Source organism: Macrobrachium nipponense, chromosome 3, assembly GCF_015104395.2.
Source record: "Macrobrachium nipponense isolate FS-2020 chromosome 3, ASM1510439v2, whole genome shotgun sequence".
Classification (NCBI taxonomy): Eukaryota; Metazoa; Arthropoda; class Malacostraca; order Decapoda; family Palaemonidae; genus Macrobrachium; species Macrobrachium nipponense.
Window position 1 is genome coordinate 6669255 of NC_087202.1, and position 18491 is coordinate 6687745.

The 18491-nt window shown below is 37.2% G+C and overlaps 1 protein-coding gene across 1 annotated transcript in view; it reads right to left on the bottom strand.

Moving 5' to 3' along the window:
- LOC135222134 (uncharacterized) overlaps window positions 1–18491 on the bottom strand; it is a 65008-nt gene that overhangs the window by 2995 nt on the left and 43522 nt on the right. The window contains exons 2-3 of the mRNA XM_064260302.1: window positions 6065–6221; window positions 857–1267 (exon numbers count right to left, since the gene is read on the bottom strand). Of these exons, the coding sequence (XP_064116372.1) occupies window positions 857–1267; window positions 6065–6221 (568 nt within the window). The remainder of the gene's footprint in view (window positions 1–856; window positions 1268–6064; window positions 6222–18491) is intronic.

An 18491-nucleotide genomic window follows, 5' to 3' on the forward strand; every position in this document is an offset into this window, starting at 1 on the left:
TCGCTGTAAATAATCGTCCTTTCATTTGTGAAAATCTCTTAATAGTTTGAGTTGCTACTAAAATAGTGAAGGAATTCACAGCGGTTGAAGTGGAAATGGCGAAGAAATCCCCAGTGTCACTGATAATGAAGGAAATGATGGCATCGTGATATTTATGATCGTGAAGAAAAAGCTACTTCATTAGCCGTTGGACGAATGTGCCTAATTATGTATGAATTCTACTAAAGACTGGTTGTGCGGGTGATAGTCCTAAGCGTTAGATAGTGTACTCCATTTACATTATTGTTTTGTATTTATGAACTAATATATCACTACCAAGATTGCTGGGAGACGATTGGATGAATTGCCACATTATCTCTTGTTTGTGTGTGTGTGTGTGTGTTCACGTGGGTATGCATGTAATGTACCAAGTTTTAACATGAAACACTATTTCTCAAGTTCAATTATTTTACATCACGCGTCTAAGCCTTTACGAAAATGCTTTTAAATGTAGTCATTAATACATTCCACTGCACACTTCAAGTCCAGCGTGTATTTTGCACTTTCATGTCATACGGCAATGGAGTAGGTGAAGACTAAGTTATATAAGTTAAATTGTTATAGCTTTTTCGAGCTTAAATTGTTATACTTGCAGGTACGTGAATATGACCCCAAGCCTAATTCTAATCTGTATTTTGTAATTAAATGCTCTACGTACCAACAGTCGCCAGGGTATGAAAATGACCCCAAGCCTAATTCTAGTCTGTATTTTTTATTAGATAAAAAACAAACTGTTTAGTCTATAAAGTATAAAAAAAATGTTGAAATGAGAATTTTAATAATATACCAACCGCATCTCTCTCTCTACTCTACGTACCAACAGTCGCCAGGGTATAGGTGCAGGGTATCCTAGTCCGCCCGAGCCTGTTGCGGGCGTAGCAGAAGAGCTGCACGGGCGCCGTCGGGGTAAGGGTCAGAATCGACCGCCTCGAATCGGAAGGATCGACCCGATGCTGCAGAATCGACCCCTCCGGAGCCTCCTCGGAGGAGCCACCGCCATCCTCCCCGCGAACCCCGGGGAAGGCGTTAATAACCACGGCCCCCCGTCGGAGGAGTGACCCGGCGTCAGGTCGATCAGACCGGGATGGTGAAGAGGGGGGCACGTCGACCATGGTCCAGGTGAAGGTCAGGTTCCTCGGGAGGGCGTCCATTTCGCAGGTGAGGTTGATTGAGGTGTTAGCGGCCACCACTAAGTTCTTCTCCTTGGGTTCTTTGCACTGGGGAATATCTGAAAGGATTATCTGCTTACATCTTTAAATCATAATTCATGAACTAAACAACAATTCCTGTCATAACAACATATTTGAACTGTATACAGAATTGAGGCCAGAGGCCATGCACTGGGACTCATTCAGCACTGAATTAGAAATTGAGAGGAAAGGGTTTGAATCAATTGTTAGGAGAAGGTTAAGAAAAGTAAAATGGAGGACCTTTAACAACAATTCCTGTAATAACAAAACATTTGAACTGAATATTGAACTAAGGCCAAAAGCCATGCACTGGGACCTATGAGGTCATTCAGCACTGAATTAGAAATTGAGAGTAAAAGGTTTGAATAAATTTATAGGAAAAGGCGGAAATAAGATGGAAGAAAGAGAACATGAACGGAGGTACAGTAATAGGAACGAAATTGGTTGCAGCTAGGGCCCGAGGGCACGCTGCGGAGAAACTTAAGTAATGCCTACAGTGCACCGTACGAGATGCACTGAAGGCACTACCCTCCCTAAGGGGATCACAAGATATTTCGACTCCAACGTACCTCGACCAATGATGGGATAGTTGAAATATGAATATTGGTAAAGAAAATAAAAAACAAAAGGTTCAAACGGGTCCTGCTATATGGCTTACAATTCCCACAATTAAAGCATATTGTATTTACTTTATAGAAATTTATATATATATATATATATATATATATATAATATATATATATTATATATATATATTAAAATTAAAGAAGCCCATAAAAACGCCAAAATATACAAAGACAGTACTATATTTCAGAGGCTCCTTTTATCAGATGTAATTCTGTTGTAACAACATTTTTACCAGTCATGTATATATATGTATAGTACGAGTACGTGTGCGTTTGTGTGTATTTGTATAAATGTACACGTGAGTGTGTGTGTGATCGAGTCCGTAGTACTTAAGGTTGCTATATCTAATGTTCCTTCTTACAAGGGAATAATTCAGCCTACCTATGTATAGAACATCACCTCTTTATGCTTCAAATGGTAACAATTCAAAACAATGTAGAAAAGAACATAATTACTCCCATATGCACGAAAAAAGCAGTAACCTACACACACCGACTAAAAAACGAAGCCAGAAGAAAACGAATAATAAAAATATATAAATAAAATAAAATCCCGCGAAGTAAAACAGAAAGGAAAACGGCCCTTTCAAAATTCTTTGTTTCTGGCAACACTGAAAACGTTTCAGCCAATTCCCTCAACTTCATTGGCTTCGAATAAACCCCCGAGAGAGAGTCAAAGTCAAAGTCAAAGTCAAATTCTTTATTCCATTAAAAATGGCTATTACATAATTTTACTCTTTCTTGAGTAACACAGGTCTATTCATAGTTTTATAAAGAGTTTTTACATAATAAACAGTACTCATTATCACAGGACTTGCAACTAGTATACAGGTGGCAGATTGCAATACAATATCTCTGATATCAATAAAAGAGAGAGAGAGAGAGAGAGAGAGTCAGCGTTACCACAAAAGTTTCTCCAGCGCGCTCAGATTCCAACCATTGTGTTCACCGCACGGCCGGACAGGGGCTGAAAATCAAAGCGCGGTCGGTCTTGGCAACAGTTCTCTCTCTCTCTCTCTCTCTCTCTCTCTCTCTCTCTCTCTCTCATCACACCACAAACTTTAAATGGAATTGGTAACAATGGTAACTATTCTCCCTCATTTCCGCCCTCGTTCCTTTAACGTGTTTGTGAGAACTATACATATACTACGAGCTATGTTCCGCTCTGCCATCAGAGTTGAACCTAGAGGAATTTACTAAGTGCAATTTGGCTTTTCATAGATCTCCTAACAGATTTTTTTATATAAAAATATTCTAGTACAAAGTATCTCTCTTCGTGTTATCTATACTGTCATCTGCTTGGTTATGACCTCAATGCGCTCGAGTGAAAACGCGGAAAGGATTGTATAACTGTAATGCGCTCGAGTGAAAACCAGGGAAGGAGTGAATAATTGTAATGCGCTCGAGTGAACACGAGGAAAGAAGTGAATAATTGTAATGCGCTCGAGTGAAAACGCGGAAAGGAGTGAATAATTGTAATGCGCTCGAGTGAAAACGAGGAAAGGTGTGAATAATTGTAATGCGCTCTAGTGAAAACGAGGAAAGGTGTGAATAATTGTAATGCGCTCTAGTGAAAACGAGGAAAGGGGTGAATAATTGTAATGCGCTCGAGTGAAAACGCGGATAGGAGTGAAGTTTTTTTTTAAATGGTTTCCATAGAATTTTGTCTAAAATGGAACAAGGAAGAGCCAGAAAAAAGAAACGCCCTACACTGCAGTAGTGACTGATTATCATACAATCAATATTATAATTAAAATAATTAGTGAATGGACAAATAAAGCAGCATTTACAGAATAAACGAAGAAAGCTAAACACCAATCTAGAAATATACGAAATACAATATTCTACACAGCATCTGGCTCTGTTTGATCGCTAGATAATTTTTTTTATGACAATTTGAACCAAAGATATGCTTCTGCGATGAGTGAATGAAAGTTTTAAAAATGTTACATTGAAGTTTTTTCTGAAATTTGGCTACACGTGACATTTTCTTACAGTTTTGAAATATATGACAGATTTCACTCTTATGAAACATATTATGGCCTTATTGTATGCAATAATCGCATTTTTGCATTGAAATAATAGATAAATATGGAACATGATAGGTTGCCAGTTAGTGAATTTTGAACACAATCCTATGGAGTCATGTGGCATGAGATTTGAGCATCACTGTACATAATACGCCCCCTCGTTTTCTTATGAATGAATCTTACAACCCGTGTCCTTATTCGATCCATGAATCTGTTCTAAATCTCCACATTGAAAAAAATATTTAGGTGAAAGATAAGAAAAAGTTTCTTTGCCAGTAACACCAACGGGCACCGGAATTTAGAAAGAGCTACACAAACAGCGTCAAATAAGGCACTCATTTTGGAATGGGCATAAATTTCAGGGACGGGTCCAAAGAATAAGCGGAACTCGACAGAATTCATTGCAAAAGTTTGCTATAAAAGCGGATATATTTCTTTTTTTAGAGCAACTGGGGAGGATTGTAAAATATCGCCGTCTAAAGTTGTAAAATTATCTTTATACCCTAGTAGTTATAGTCTCTCTCTGTCTCTGTCTCTCTCATTTTCCTTGTTTTCTATACATCGCATATGCTAAAATATAGCTTTTCTATGTTAATTGGTAAACTCATAGGAGCAATTAGGGTACAGAAATTGTTTATATTCTTCGGTACAAGACACACACACACACACACACACAACCGGAAAACTTGATTTTTCCCCGTAGAGGAGCCATGCCGCAGTGCACCTCACGGGGTGCACTGTAGGCATTTACTCAAGGTTCTTTGCTGCTTTCCTTCAGCCCCCTAGCGGCTACACCTTTCATTCCTTTTACTGTACCTCTATTGCATCTTGCTTTCCACCCTCTCCTAACAATTGTTTCGGCGTGTAACTGCTTTAAGGTTTTCCTCCTGTTACACCTTCCAGACCTTTCTACTCTCAGGTTCCTTTCCAGCGCTTGGAGGTCTTCCTCCTGTTACACCTTCCAGACCTTTCTACTCTCGGTTTCCTTTCCAGTTCTGTGAGGTTTTCCCCCTGTTACACCTTCCAGACCTTATTACTCTCAGTTTCCTTTTCAGCGCTTTGAAGTTTTCTTCCCGTTACACCTTCCAGGCCTTTCTACTCTCAGTTTCCTTTCCAGCACTACTCTTAGTTTCCTTTCCAGCGCTTTGAGGTCTTCCTCCTGTTACACCTTCCAGACCTTTCTACTCTCAGTTTCCTTTCCAGCACTTTGAGGTCTTCCTCCTGTAACACCTTCCAGACCTTTCTACTCTCAGTTTCCTCTCCAGCGCTTTGAGGTTTTCCTCCTATTACACCTTCCAGACCTTTCTACTCTCAGTTTCCTTTCCAGCGCTTTGAGGTTTTTCTCCTGTTACACCTTCCAGACCTTTCTACTCTCAGTTTCCTTTCCATCGCTTTGAGTTTTTCCTCCCGTTACACCTACCAGGCCTTTCTACTCTCAGTTTCCTTTCCAGCACTACTCTTAGTTTCCTTTCCAGCGCTTTGAGGTCCTCCTCCTGTTACACCTTCCAGACCTTTCTACTCTCAGTTTCCTTTCCAGCGCTTTAAGGTCCTCCTCCTGTTACACCTTCCAGACCTTTCTAATCTCAGTTTCCTCTCCAGTGCTTTGAGGTCTTCCTCCTATTACACCTTCCAGACCTTTCTACTCTCAGTTTCCTTTCCAGCGCTTTGAGGTTTTCCTCCTGTTACACCTTCCAGACCTTTCTACTCTCAGTTTCCTTTCCAGCGCTTTGAGGTTTTCCTCCTGTTACACCTTCCAGACCTTTCTACTCTCAGTTTCCTTTCCAGCGCTGTGAGGCTTTCCTCCTGTCACACACTTCTAACCTTTTACCCTTAATTTCTCTTCCAGCGCTGAATGACCTCATATAGGTCCCTGTGCTTGACCTTTGACCTAAACTCTATATTCCATTCTATTCCATTAGATTAGTGTATTAGTTCATCGAACAAGCAACAGAAACATGCGAACTCTTTGGAAATTATTCTATTTGGAAATGCTTCTTGATTAGTTCAACAAGCGAGCAACAGATACAACAGATTGCTTTGGAAATTAACCTATTTGGGAATGGTTCTAGATTAGTTCACTAAGCGAGCGACAGACATACGAGAATGCTCAGAATTGAAACGGTTTGATACTTGACTCTGAAAAATAGAGAGAAGACGAGAAGTAGATGGAGTAACTCACGGGCTATTCTGAGAAGGACAGCGTTGGAGTGCCCATCTCCCTTGCTGTTTAAGGCCAGGCAGATGTAGATGCCCCCATCGCTTTGAGTGACGGCCGTGATGACCAAGGACGCTTTGTCTCTCCTCCAGCGCCTTCCGCCCACACCCACTACCCTTCCCTGTGGGTTGCGTTAAGAAAGAGAACTTAGGTTTTTGGTCTCGTGCTTATAAACGAATGAAAATCATTATAAAAGTAATGGCTACTTCTGCAACGTTACGCTTGGGTTGTAGAGATCCTTCTCTATATTTTGTGAATAGAGGCTTTTTCGGTACTACTTAAAAAGCCATTACTTTTAATAAAGTATGCTTGAGAGAGGGTCTGCTTCCTAAATAATAATAATAATAATAATAATAATAATAATAATAATAATAATAATAATAATAATAATAATAATAATAATAATAATAATAATAATAATAATGGCATGAATTAAACCCAAAAAGACTGCTACGAAAAAAAGATAACACAAAAGGAAGCAAGCATAAAAAATGGTAAATAAAATAATATAAATATGCAAAAAAGAGAAAAAAACAGAGTAAAGAGAAAAAGATAAACAAGAACAAACACAAAGTCGCGTACTTAAAAACGGATGAAAATAATAATAATAATAATAATAATAATAATAATAATAATAATAATAATAATAATAATAATAATAATAATAATATAATAGTAGTAGATAAGGAACCCCACAATTTAAGTACCACCCAGTCGAAGTGGAGGACTGTGAGAGGGAAGAATTGTAATAAAAAATAAAAAAATAATCGAATAATAATAATAATAATAATAATAATTAATAATAATAATAAATAATAATATAAATAATAATTAAAAATAATAATAATAAGTCAATTGGAAAACATATGCTTGGTCGCAGCATTTTAAACTTGTAAATATCTTCTCTATTTATAAAAAAAAAATATAAGAGAAGACTGTTTACAAGTTAAATGCAGCTGATACAGCAATATCTTTCAATAAGACTTGTTTGAAAGAGGGTCTCCTTTCAGTAAATAACAACAAGAACAGCAACAACAACAACAACAACAACAACAACAACAACAACAAAAACAACAATAATAATAATAATAATAATAATAAAAATAATAATAATAATAATAATAATAATAATAATAATAATAATAATAATAATAATAATAATAATAATAATAATAATAACAGGCAAAGTAACGAGAACTGAAGGGATAAAGCTACCAGATGGAAGCAACATCAAACACATAGATGAGATAGGATATAAATACCTGGGAATAATGGAAGGAGGGGATATAAAACACCAAGAGATGAAGGACACGATCAGGAAAGAATATATGCAGACTCATGGCGATACTCAAGTCAAAACTCAACGCCGGAAATATGATAAAAGCCATAAACACATGGGCAGTGCCAGTAATCAGATACAGCGCAGGAATAGTGGAATGGACGAAGGCAGAACTCCGCAGCATAGATCAGAAAACCAGGAAACAAATGACAATACACAAAGCACTACACCCAAGAGCAAATACGGACAGACTATACATAACACGAAAGGAAGGAGGGAGAGGACTACTAAGTATAGAGGACTGCGTCAACATCGAAAACAGAGCACTGGGGCAATATCTGAAAACCAGTGAAGACGAGTGGTTAAAGAGTGCATGGGAAGAAGGACTAATAAAAGTAGACGAAGACCCAGAAATATACAGAGACAGGAGAAAGACAGAAAGAACAGAGGACTGGCACAACAAACCAATGCACGGACAATACATGAGACAGACTAAAGAACTAGCCAGCGATGACAATTGGCAATGGCTACAGAGGGGAGAGCTAAAGAAGGAAACTGAAGGAATGATAACAGCGGCACAAGATCAGGCCCTAAGAACCAGATATGTTCAAAGTACGATAGACGGAAATAACATCTCTCCCATATGTAGGAAGTGCAATATGAAAAATGAAACCATAAACCACATAGCAAGTGAATGCCCGGCACTTGCACAGAACCAGTACAAAAAGAGGCATGATTCAGTGGCAAAAGCCCTCCATTGGAGCCTGTGCAAGAAACATCAGCTACCTTGCAGTAATAAGTGGTACGAGCACCAACCTGAAGGAGTGATAGAAAACGATCAGGCAAAGATCCTCTGGGACTATGGTATCAGAACGGATAGGGTGATACGTGCAAACAGACCAGACATGACGTTGATTGACAAAGTCAAGAAGAAAGTATCACTCATTGATGTCGCAATACCATGGGACACCAGAGTTGAAGAGAAAGAGAGGGAAAAAATGGATAAGTATCAAGATCTGAAAATAGAAATAAGAAGGATATGGGATATACCAGTGGAAATCGTACCCATAATCATAGGAGCACTAGGCACGATCCCAAGATCCCTGAAAAGGAATTTAGAAAAACTAGAGGCTGAAGTAGCTCCAGGACTCATGCAGAAGAGTGTGATCCTAGAAACGGCACACATAGTAAGAAAAGTGATGGACTCCTAAGGAGGCAGGATGCAACCCGGAACCCCACACTATAAATACCACCCAGTCGAATTGGAGGACTGTGATAGAGCAAAAAAAAAAAAAAAAATAATAATAACAGATATCATAAGTGAAAGGCTATACAATTACCTAGAGGATACAAACACAATCCCCCACCGACAGAAAGGCTGCAGAAGGAAGTGTAGGGACACAAAAGACCAGCTCCTGATAGACAAAATGGTAATGAAGAACAGTAGAAGGAAAACCAACCTAAGCATGGCATGGATAGACTATAAGATAAGAAAGCTTTCGACATGATACCGCACAAATGGCTAACAGAATGCCTGAAAATATATGGGGCAGAGGAAAACACCATCAGCTTCCTAAAAAATACAATGCGCAACTGGAATACAATACTTACAATCTCTGGAATAAGACTAGCAGAGGTTAATATCAGAAGAGGGATCTTTCAGGGCGACTCACTGTCCCCACTACTCAAGAAAAGAGGCAACAGAATTAACCATCTGATGTACATGGACGAAATCAAGCTGTATGGTAAGAGCATCCAGGAAATAGATACCCTAATCCAGACTGAAAGGATTGTATCTGGGGACATCAGGATGGAGTTTGGAATAGAAAAATGTGCCTTAGTCAACACAGAAAAGGGCAAAGTAACAAGGACTGAAGAGATAAAGCTACCAGATGGGAAAAACATGAAACACAGATGAGACGGGATACAAATACCTGGGAATAATGGAAGGAGGGGATATAAAACACCAAGAGATGAAGGACACGATCAGGAAAGAATATATGCAGAGACTCAAGGCGATACTCAAGTCAAAAATATGATAAAAGCCATAAACACATGGGCAGTGCCAGTAATCAGATACAGCGCAGGAATAGTGGAATGGAAGAAGTCACAATTCCGCAGCATAGGTCAGAAAACCAGGAAACTTATGAAAATACACAAAGCACTACACCCAAGAGCAAATACGGACAGACTATACATAACACGAAAGAAAGGAGGGAGAGGACTACTAAGTATAGAGGACTGCGTCAACACCGAGAACAGAGCACTGGGGCAATATCTGAAAACCAGTGAAGACGAGTGGCTAAAGAGTGCATGGGAAGAAGGACTAATAAAAGTTGACGAAGACCCAGAAATATACAGAGACAGGAGAATGACAGACAGAACAGAGGACTGGCACAACAAACCAATGCACGGCAATACATGAGACAGACTAAAGAACTAGCCAGCGATGACACATGGCAATGGCTAAAGAGGGGAGAGCTAAAGAAGGAAGCTGAAGGAATGATAACAGCGGCACAAGATCAGGCCCTGAGAACCAGATATGTTCAAAGAACGATAGACGGAAATATTATTTCTCCCATATGTAGGAAGTGCAATACGAAAAATGAAACCATAAACCACATAGCAAGCGAATGTCCGGCACTTGCACAGAACCAATACAAATTACTGCAAGGTAGCTGATGTTTCTTGCACAGGCTCCAGTGGAGGGCTTCTGCCACTGAATCATGCCTCTTTTTGTACTGGTTCTGTGCAAGTGCCGGGCATTCGCTTGCTATGTGGTTTATGGTTTCATTTTTCGTATTGCACTTCCTACATATGGGAGAGATGTTATTTCCATCTATCGTTCTTTAAACATATCTGGTTCTCAGGGCCTGATCTTGTGCCGCTGTTATCATTCCTTTAGTTTCCTTCTTGAGCTCTCCCCTCTGTAACCATTGCCATGTGTCATCGCTGGCTAGTTCTTTAGTCTGTCTCATGTATTGCCTGTGCATTGGTTTGTTGTGCCAGTCCTCTGTTCTGTTTGCCATTCTCCTATCTCTGTATATTTCTGGGTCTTCGTCTACTTTTATCAGTCCTTCCCATGCACTTTTGAGCCACTCGTCTTCTCTGGTTTTCAGGAACATTCAGCATCGTGGTCTTGTTTAAACAAAATAAAAGTGTCATTAACATATCTAGCATAGAATAGGGGGCGATAGGCTAAGGGGCACTCATCGAGTATTCGCTCGTCCAGGGAGGACATGAAGATGTTGGCGAACGTAGGTCCGAGAGGAGAACCCACGACCATGCCCTCTATTTGTCTGAAAAGCACGCCATTAAAAATAAAAGCCGTGTCCAGCACGGCAAGTTCTAAAAATATCTTAAAAAGGGGACCGGCTAAAACTATGATACAATGAATCGGAGGTGGGAAAAAGTTTGTCCAGAATTATATCTATGGTTTCTCTAACCGGTATAGTAGTGAATAACGATTCCACATCAAAGCTTGCCATGAAAAGGTCAGAATCATGTGGAAGAATGCGTTGTTTAAACTGTTCAGAGTTAGATACAGTATACGTGTTAGTAGTCCGGGGCTCCAATAGGGGAACAAGAAATTTAGCCACTTTGTAATTTGAAGTTCTAAAGGAAGCCAAGATAGGGCGAAGGGGGACGTTGGGTTTGTGGACTTTGGGTAGACCGTACAAAATTCCAAAAGAGGAGCCTGTAACAAAAAGCTCATGGTATGTGTTCTCGTTAATGATGTTCTCATTCTTAAGGCTATGGAGAAATCAATTGATCTTGTCTTCTATTCTAAAGATGATTTGATAATTAGGGAGGCCAATTTCTTCAAATTTAGTAAGGTCGTTTAAGATTTGGGTCATTTTGTGGACGTATTCCGATTTGTCTAAGATGACAGTTCCCCTCCCCTTATCATGCTTCGTAAAAATCAAATCATCAGGCTTTGACAGAGCTTTGAGGGTTTCGTAATCGTTCTTATTAAAAAAGGGGGCCCAATGGGTTTTTAGTTTAGAAAGAGCGTTATGTGATAGAGCCATCAATTCATTTTGTAAACGGCTGAGATCAGTACAAAAATTCAGATTTTTTAGGCGGCGGAATAATGTTTCTTTAAATATTAAACAACGAGTCCCTTCTCTGAACTGTCAAACAACCGCTGTTCCCTTGTATTTGTCCTAACTTTTTGCCTCACTCGAAAAAAATTTTTGTATGTTTTGTTCTTAGTGCGTCTTTATCCTCTGTAGTGGCAGGTTAACCTTCAGTGTTTTATTTATTTATAACTATTAGTTTTTTTAAGTGTGTCTATATTTAAGTAAGTGTTCTGATTTTTACTATTTTGTTTCCAAATACGTCTTTGTTTGCGTGTGTTTTCTGTTCTTAACAATTTTATTTTTGGTTTTGTTTTTATCAGTTTCCTTCGTCCGCTTTTTAAATTAAAGTCTTGTGTAGAGCTCTTTTAATCTTATATTGATATATTGTATTTTATTGTTGTAGATATCCTTGATGATGTGGTTATGAATCACGAAAGCTTGGAATAAATGGATACTGTGTCTTCTGCTCCTGAATTCCTGCCCTTGATCTGGATGAGAATGTGATGTGCGCTAAGTTCGCCCTTACTCCCTGGTTTTATATATATATAATTACATATATATTATATATAGATGAGATCTATAGCAATATACTATAGATATGATATATTATGATATAGTATATTATATTGATATGGATATTATAGATATATATATAAAATATGATATATAAATGAGATGATATATATATATATATTATATAGATATTATATATCTTTTTAAAGATTTTTTTTTGTTTATAGATAGAGATATATGAGATTATATATATGATATTATATATATTCGATAATAGAGAGATATATATATATATATAATATAATATAGTATATATATAAATAGATATATATATTTAATATTATATGTATATATATATAGAGATATATATATTATAATATATCTATCTATATATTATATAGATATATCTGTTATATATATATATATAGATATTATATGTATATATATATATATATATATATATATATAGATATTATATATATGTATATATATATATATATATATATATATATTATATCTACGAAATGATTCTGGAATGAGGTTTCCAGACCCTTTCCAGCCCCGTGGCTGCCATCATCCCAGCTGCAGGCCACCACAGTGTACTGACTATGGATACACTGGGGATTTCAACAGGGTGTACCTAAATGATCTGTGGATGCCGAATGGAGTCCGGTTATCATGTTGGCGAGGTATATATATATATATATGTGTGTGTGTGTATATATATATATAAATATATATATATATATATATATATATATATATATATATATATATATATATATATACAAGGCAGCTAAATTCGGGATCCATATCCTATGAGATTTAGGCGTATTTTGCCGTGGTGACAAATCAAGTGGTGTTCATGGAATCTGCCACATAGACTGAAGGAGAGAGAGAGAGGCCCATTAAAACCAAGAAGACAAAGATTGAAATAATGATACAAGAAGAGAGGAGAGCCGAGTCTCGTAACATTTATATTAAATAATAAAAAAAAATGACACCTTCTTACGCTCTGATTTCGAAGAAGACGCGTCTTCAATAGTGACTTACTAGGAAAAATTAATCTACCTGCTGAAGGTAGTAAAGATCTTTTGAAAGTCTTGGGAGAAAGAGGAGAATAGTAATTACTCACAAAGGTCTGGCAGTCAGAGGAAAAATGCCCACGAGGTCTGTCTGCCAGACCTTTGTGAGTAATTACTATTCTCATCTTTCTCCCCAGACTTTCAAAAGATCTTTACCACCTTCAGCAGGTAGATTATTGTTTCTTAGTAAGTCACTGTTGCCGACGCGTCTTCTTCGAAATCAGAGCGTAAGAAAGTGTCATTTTTTTTATTATTTAATATAAATTTTTAGCCAAGGAGGTGATAAAATGCATCCCGAATTTATATATGATAACCGGGCTCCATTCGGAATCCACAGATCATTTAGGTACACCCTGTTGAAATCCCCAGTGTATCCATTGTCAGTAGACTGTGGTGGCCTGCAGCTGGGATGATGGCAGCCACGGGGCTGGAAAGGGTCTGGAAACCTCATTCCAGAATCATTTCGTAGATTTTAACCATTTACGTGGAGGAAAATTTCTCTCTAGTGACGCCTGTTAGTGAAGAGACTTCAAAAATACCATTACCACGAAACTGGAGATTCAAACCTAGATTTCCCTTTGCTAAAGATTTTGTTATATTATCTGTAAATAGTGAAATAGAAAAGCAATAACCTATTTGGAATAAGGTTTAGAAATATACGTTTATTTAACCCTTCTTCATTGGAGATATCATCATTGCAACTGTTTATTGACTGATATATATATATATATATATATATATATATATATATATATATATATATATATATATATATATATATTGACTGATATAGGTTCATACAAGTCTTTTTAACCTACGAAAATGACTTGTCATATGAGGATATAGTTTGAGAGAGAGAGAGAGAGAGAGAGAGAGAGAGAGAGAGAGAGCTGTCATCATCTTCACAACCACAAAATGGACCTTCCAACGCGGCCTTGCTTGGTCAAAGAAAACCCAAAGCAAGCATTCCATGGAGGCCTAATATGCATACTAAACCACCTTGGGGAATATCCTTGGACCACTTTGTCACCATGGGCATAGATAATTAAACGGGAATAAACGGAAATAATAACGGGGACAATTGACTGATATCTCTGCAAATTGTGCATGGTATTCTTCTTGGGTCTGGAAAGGGAAGGTCTGTCATAGGTTCGTCGAAGCCATAAAGCGACTGATAACGACCTTATGAGAAGAGAGAGAAAGTGGAATGAGGTTCTGATGGCTAGAGAGCGTCTCCGTCTCTCTGCAGTCAGTGAAATTGGGAAAAGGAAAGACCGATCATGATACACACTGCCTATGAATCAGCATCATAGGTTCTGCAGAAGAGTCTTGACGAGAAGTGTCCTCTGTGCCAATTCGAAAACGGATCGGTTTGAATCTAGAGAAGCCATCCTTCGACGGAACCTTTTCCAGGGAAAGATTCTCCCTAGAGGCTGCGTCCCTGGAGGGAAGTAGGTCTCCTGCCAGGCTAGGGAAGCAGGCCTGGTGAGGACTTTACCCACAGGGGTAACGGGGTCCCAAGGTGTCCTAAGGAAGCTATCAGTTGAGGGTAGTACACGTTAGATGATGCTTCCTTGCATGTTTATATGGGACAATAAAAAAATCCATTTGATGGGTAAAAAAAAAAAAGGTCTTTCGTGATAGCTTAACGTTGGAAGAACAGTAATTTTCTCCCTCTCTTAGAAATGATGAACAACAAATGCTAATTTTCTGCAAGGTACATTTTGGAAGATAACTTCAAGACGAGTTAAAAGAACAGCTTCCTCTTGTAGTCAGTGGCTTTCATTTTTGCAGCGACACACTCACGTGTATATATATATATATATAATATATATATATATATATATATATATATATATATATATATATATATATATATATATATGTTGTGACGAAGTGCCGAGTATCTGGTTATTACACTTACCATTCATTAATTGTTACCTCACAACAGCCAGACACCTGAACCCTCATCACAGGTACTAAACGACTGAATACTCTAAAAGCAACAGTGATCCCTTAACAACTTACCAGGATTGCAGAAAATCAGACTAAGCTTATCAAAACAGGTGTGAGGTAATCTTGTAAGTGATTAAATTAATTAAAGGGCATCACTCCATCAACAAATTTAAAAGTCTAAGTATTTCCCTGCTTTCAGAAGCCTAAGTATTTCCCTGGTTCAAGCTCACTTCATGTAAATTGAAGGAAACAGATCAATTGCCACTCTATGTTTTAACCTAAGCAAGTCATATTTATACACTGGTGCATAATAAAACACTTATAAAAATTTTAAATACAAAAGTTTATTATTAAACTCAAAATTTCTAAGCGAAATTCACAATATCAGGGAAAATTACTGTTACTTGAAAACAAAGCAACGTTTAATTAATTCTTGAATTAAATTAAGTAAAATTAAATAAAAATTAATTTATCACAAAATTCAAGAAAATTCATTCGATCAAAATTCAAAAGTGTTAGGCAATAATTTGAAATCTGGAAATTATTCACAAGTGCTAAACAACAATAAAACTTGAAAAGAATTCTAAGTAAATGTAAATTAATTCACAAGTGTTAAATTTAATTAAATGTGCAATGATTAAGTAATGGAAATAACTAATTTAATTAAATTGTGAATGTAAATGAAAACAGAAAAATGTGGAAAATACCAAAATTGTAAAAAGTATTAATCACACAGAATATAAAATAAATACACACATTTCAATAAGAACATGGATAAATGCACTTGAAATGAAACAAACACAAAAATTTGCAATGTGTAAAAATGTAAATTGTTCATTAAACCATTGTAAATATTAGTTTAAATTTTTACCAAACCACTGTAACTATTAGTTATTAGTTGCAACTAATAAAAATATAACATGAAAATGAAAGGCGCCGTTACACTTGTACAATGTTTGTTCAGATTCCACAAAAAGCACTAATTAATACTAAATAACTCTAAGAAATATCAAATCTGAAATCTACGAAGTTATGAGTGACAATTCAGTAAGTATTAAATCGTTACGATACTTTGAAATAAAAAGTGCCGTGCGAGAGAGCAAAGAGAAAGAGAGAGAGAGAGAGATCTGAACGCCAGGAATCCCAAGTCTATAATGAAACACTCTCGCTCTCCTCCTTGTATGGGCTACTCAAAAGATTGACGGACTCAAAATGTTTTGAGCATGCGAAAGATGATGCAATGCTTCTAGAAGCTTCTAACATAATGCAACTTTTTAAAAAAATCGTGAAATCTACACGTGGTTACGGCAAAGAAGTACGCGTATGAAACCAGTCTGCTTGACAAAGACATGACTCGTTCGAGACAGACTCCAGGAAGCAATATGATTGACATGTTTTGATAACAACACAGATGTAAGATTGGTCACAGTCCAGGCATGGGATTTCGTAAACGCCTGTGTCCTTGGGGGATGTCTTTACAGGAAAATCACTTCCCCAGAGATTTATACAGCACAAACGGTCAGTTAGGTATGGACAACAGAACTCGGCTATTTTCAACCATATAAATGAACATAACCATAGAATAAACTGGAATTTGTCACGTATAATTTATAGCAGCAACTGCCAGTACAAGAGAAAAATGATGGAATCGGTCTTGATTAAAGAGAGGCAGGTAATGAATATCTCAAAAGGAGCATGGGACTCAGATATCATCAACAAAGTTTTCATTCAAACAACGCCTAAGAAGATTAAAATAAGATTATCGGTGGGAGCGATCTAATTGGGATTACCTGTGGATGGACCTCCTCTTGGTATAAATACCACCTTTTCTGCAACTTTTCTCATTCATCTACCTGAAGAGGGAGACAGCAGTCTCTGAAATATAGTATTTCTCTCTTTATATTTTGGTGTTTTTATGGGCTCCTCTTATTAGACATATATATATGAATATATATATATATATATATATATATATATTATATATATATTATATAATTTATATATATATTATATATATAATAATATATATGTAATGTATGTATATATATATATAATATTTATAATTATATTATATCTATATATAATATATTATATATATATATATATAATATATATATCAATCAGAGCATGTAAAAGAAGTGATCTCGAAGAAGATATCACTAGTGGAACCATTCATCTTATGTCCATTTCCTTATGATCTCTCTCTCTCTCTCTCTCTCTCTCTCTCTCTCTCTCTCTCTCTCTCTCTTCATTAGAATTCATCTCTCTCTCTCTCTCTCTCTCTCTCTCTCTATCTCTCTCTCTCTCTCTTTCTCTTCATTAGAAATGCCTCCTGGCCATGCCCTACCGCAGGTTAATTAATGAATATCTTGAATCATTAGCCACGAATTATGATCCGAGTCCGAGTGGGAACATGACCTGATCAGGGTAATTCGGTATTGCTCGGTGTCCCTCCCTCTCGCCATAATTGGTCTAAGGTCAACTTCAAAGTTGAATTTGATTCACTTTTGCATAACTACTCGGTGTTATTATTACTTATTATTATTATTCAGTAACCCTATTCATATGGAAAAATCCCATCAAAGGGGCCAATGACTTGAAATTCAAACTTCCAAAGAGTATTATTATTATTAATTATTATTATGATTATCATGATTATTATTATTATTATTATTTATTATTATTATTATTATTATTCATTCAGTAACCCTATTCATATAAAACAAGTCCACCAAAGGGGCCACTGACTTGAAAAGCACCAGTGATTTTTTTACCGATCTGAGGGAGGCGCGAACCAGCGACGTCTGAGTGCTATGTCACGACACTAGCGACCGTACCAGCGGACCAGCACCAAAAGTTATCGCTGCCTCATTAGCATTCTTCGGTTTCTTCTTCTTCTTCTCTTCCTTTGATCAGTGGGGCGATCAGTTACTTCCTCCTACAATATACGACCAAATACATTTCGCTGAGGAATGACCACGGGAGGTCTACCGTCTTCTGGTTCCTCCGAATAAGGAATCTTCTTTACCGGATTGACTCGCGGGAAAGAATTGAGGGGTGTTGGTACCCAGCGATACAATTCGCTTCCTCGACAAAAGATTCGTTTTTAGCACTGATCGCGCGATTTCGCCAGAGACATCTTAATTGCAATGTGATGTCAGTCTAGGGAGATAGAGAAAATGGATCGTTTCTGTGCTTTCAAAAATAACTTAGATTACGGACAACCCATGACATCTGTTTCATCCCAACTGAGCAAATATTTCGACCTAAAGATCATGGCAGACGATGGATGAATGACTATTATGAATAAACTGACAGTATATAGTTTTGATTTTCTTTATATAGATTTTTTGGGATAATGCCAAGCACTGGGGCAACTAAGGCCATTCAGCGCTGAAACGAAAATTGACAGTAAAAAGTCTGAAAGGTGTAACAGAAGGAAAACCTCAAAGCAGTTGAAGAAGCAATATGAAATA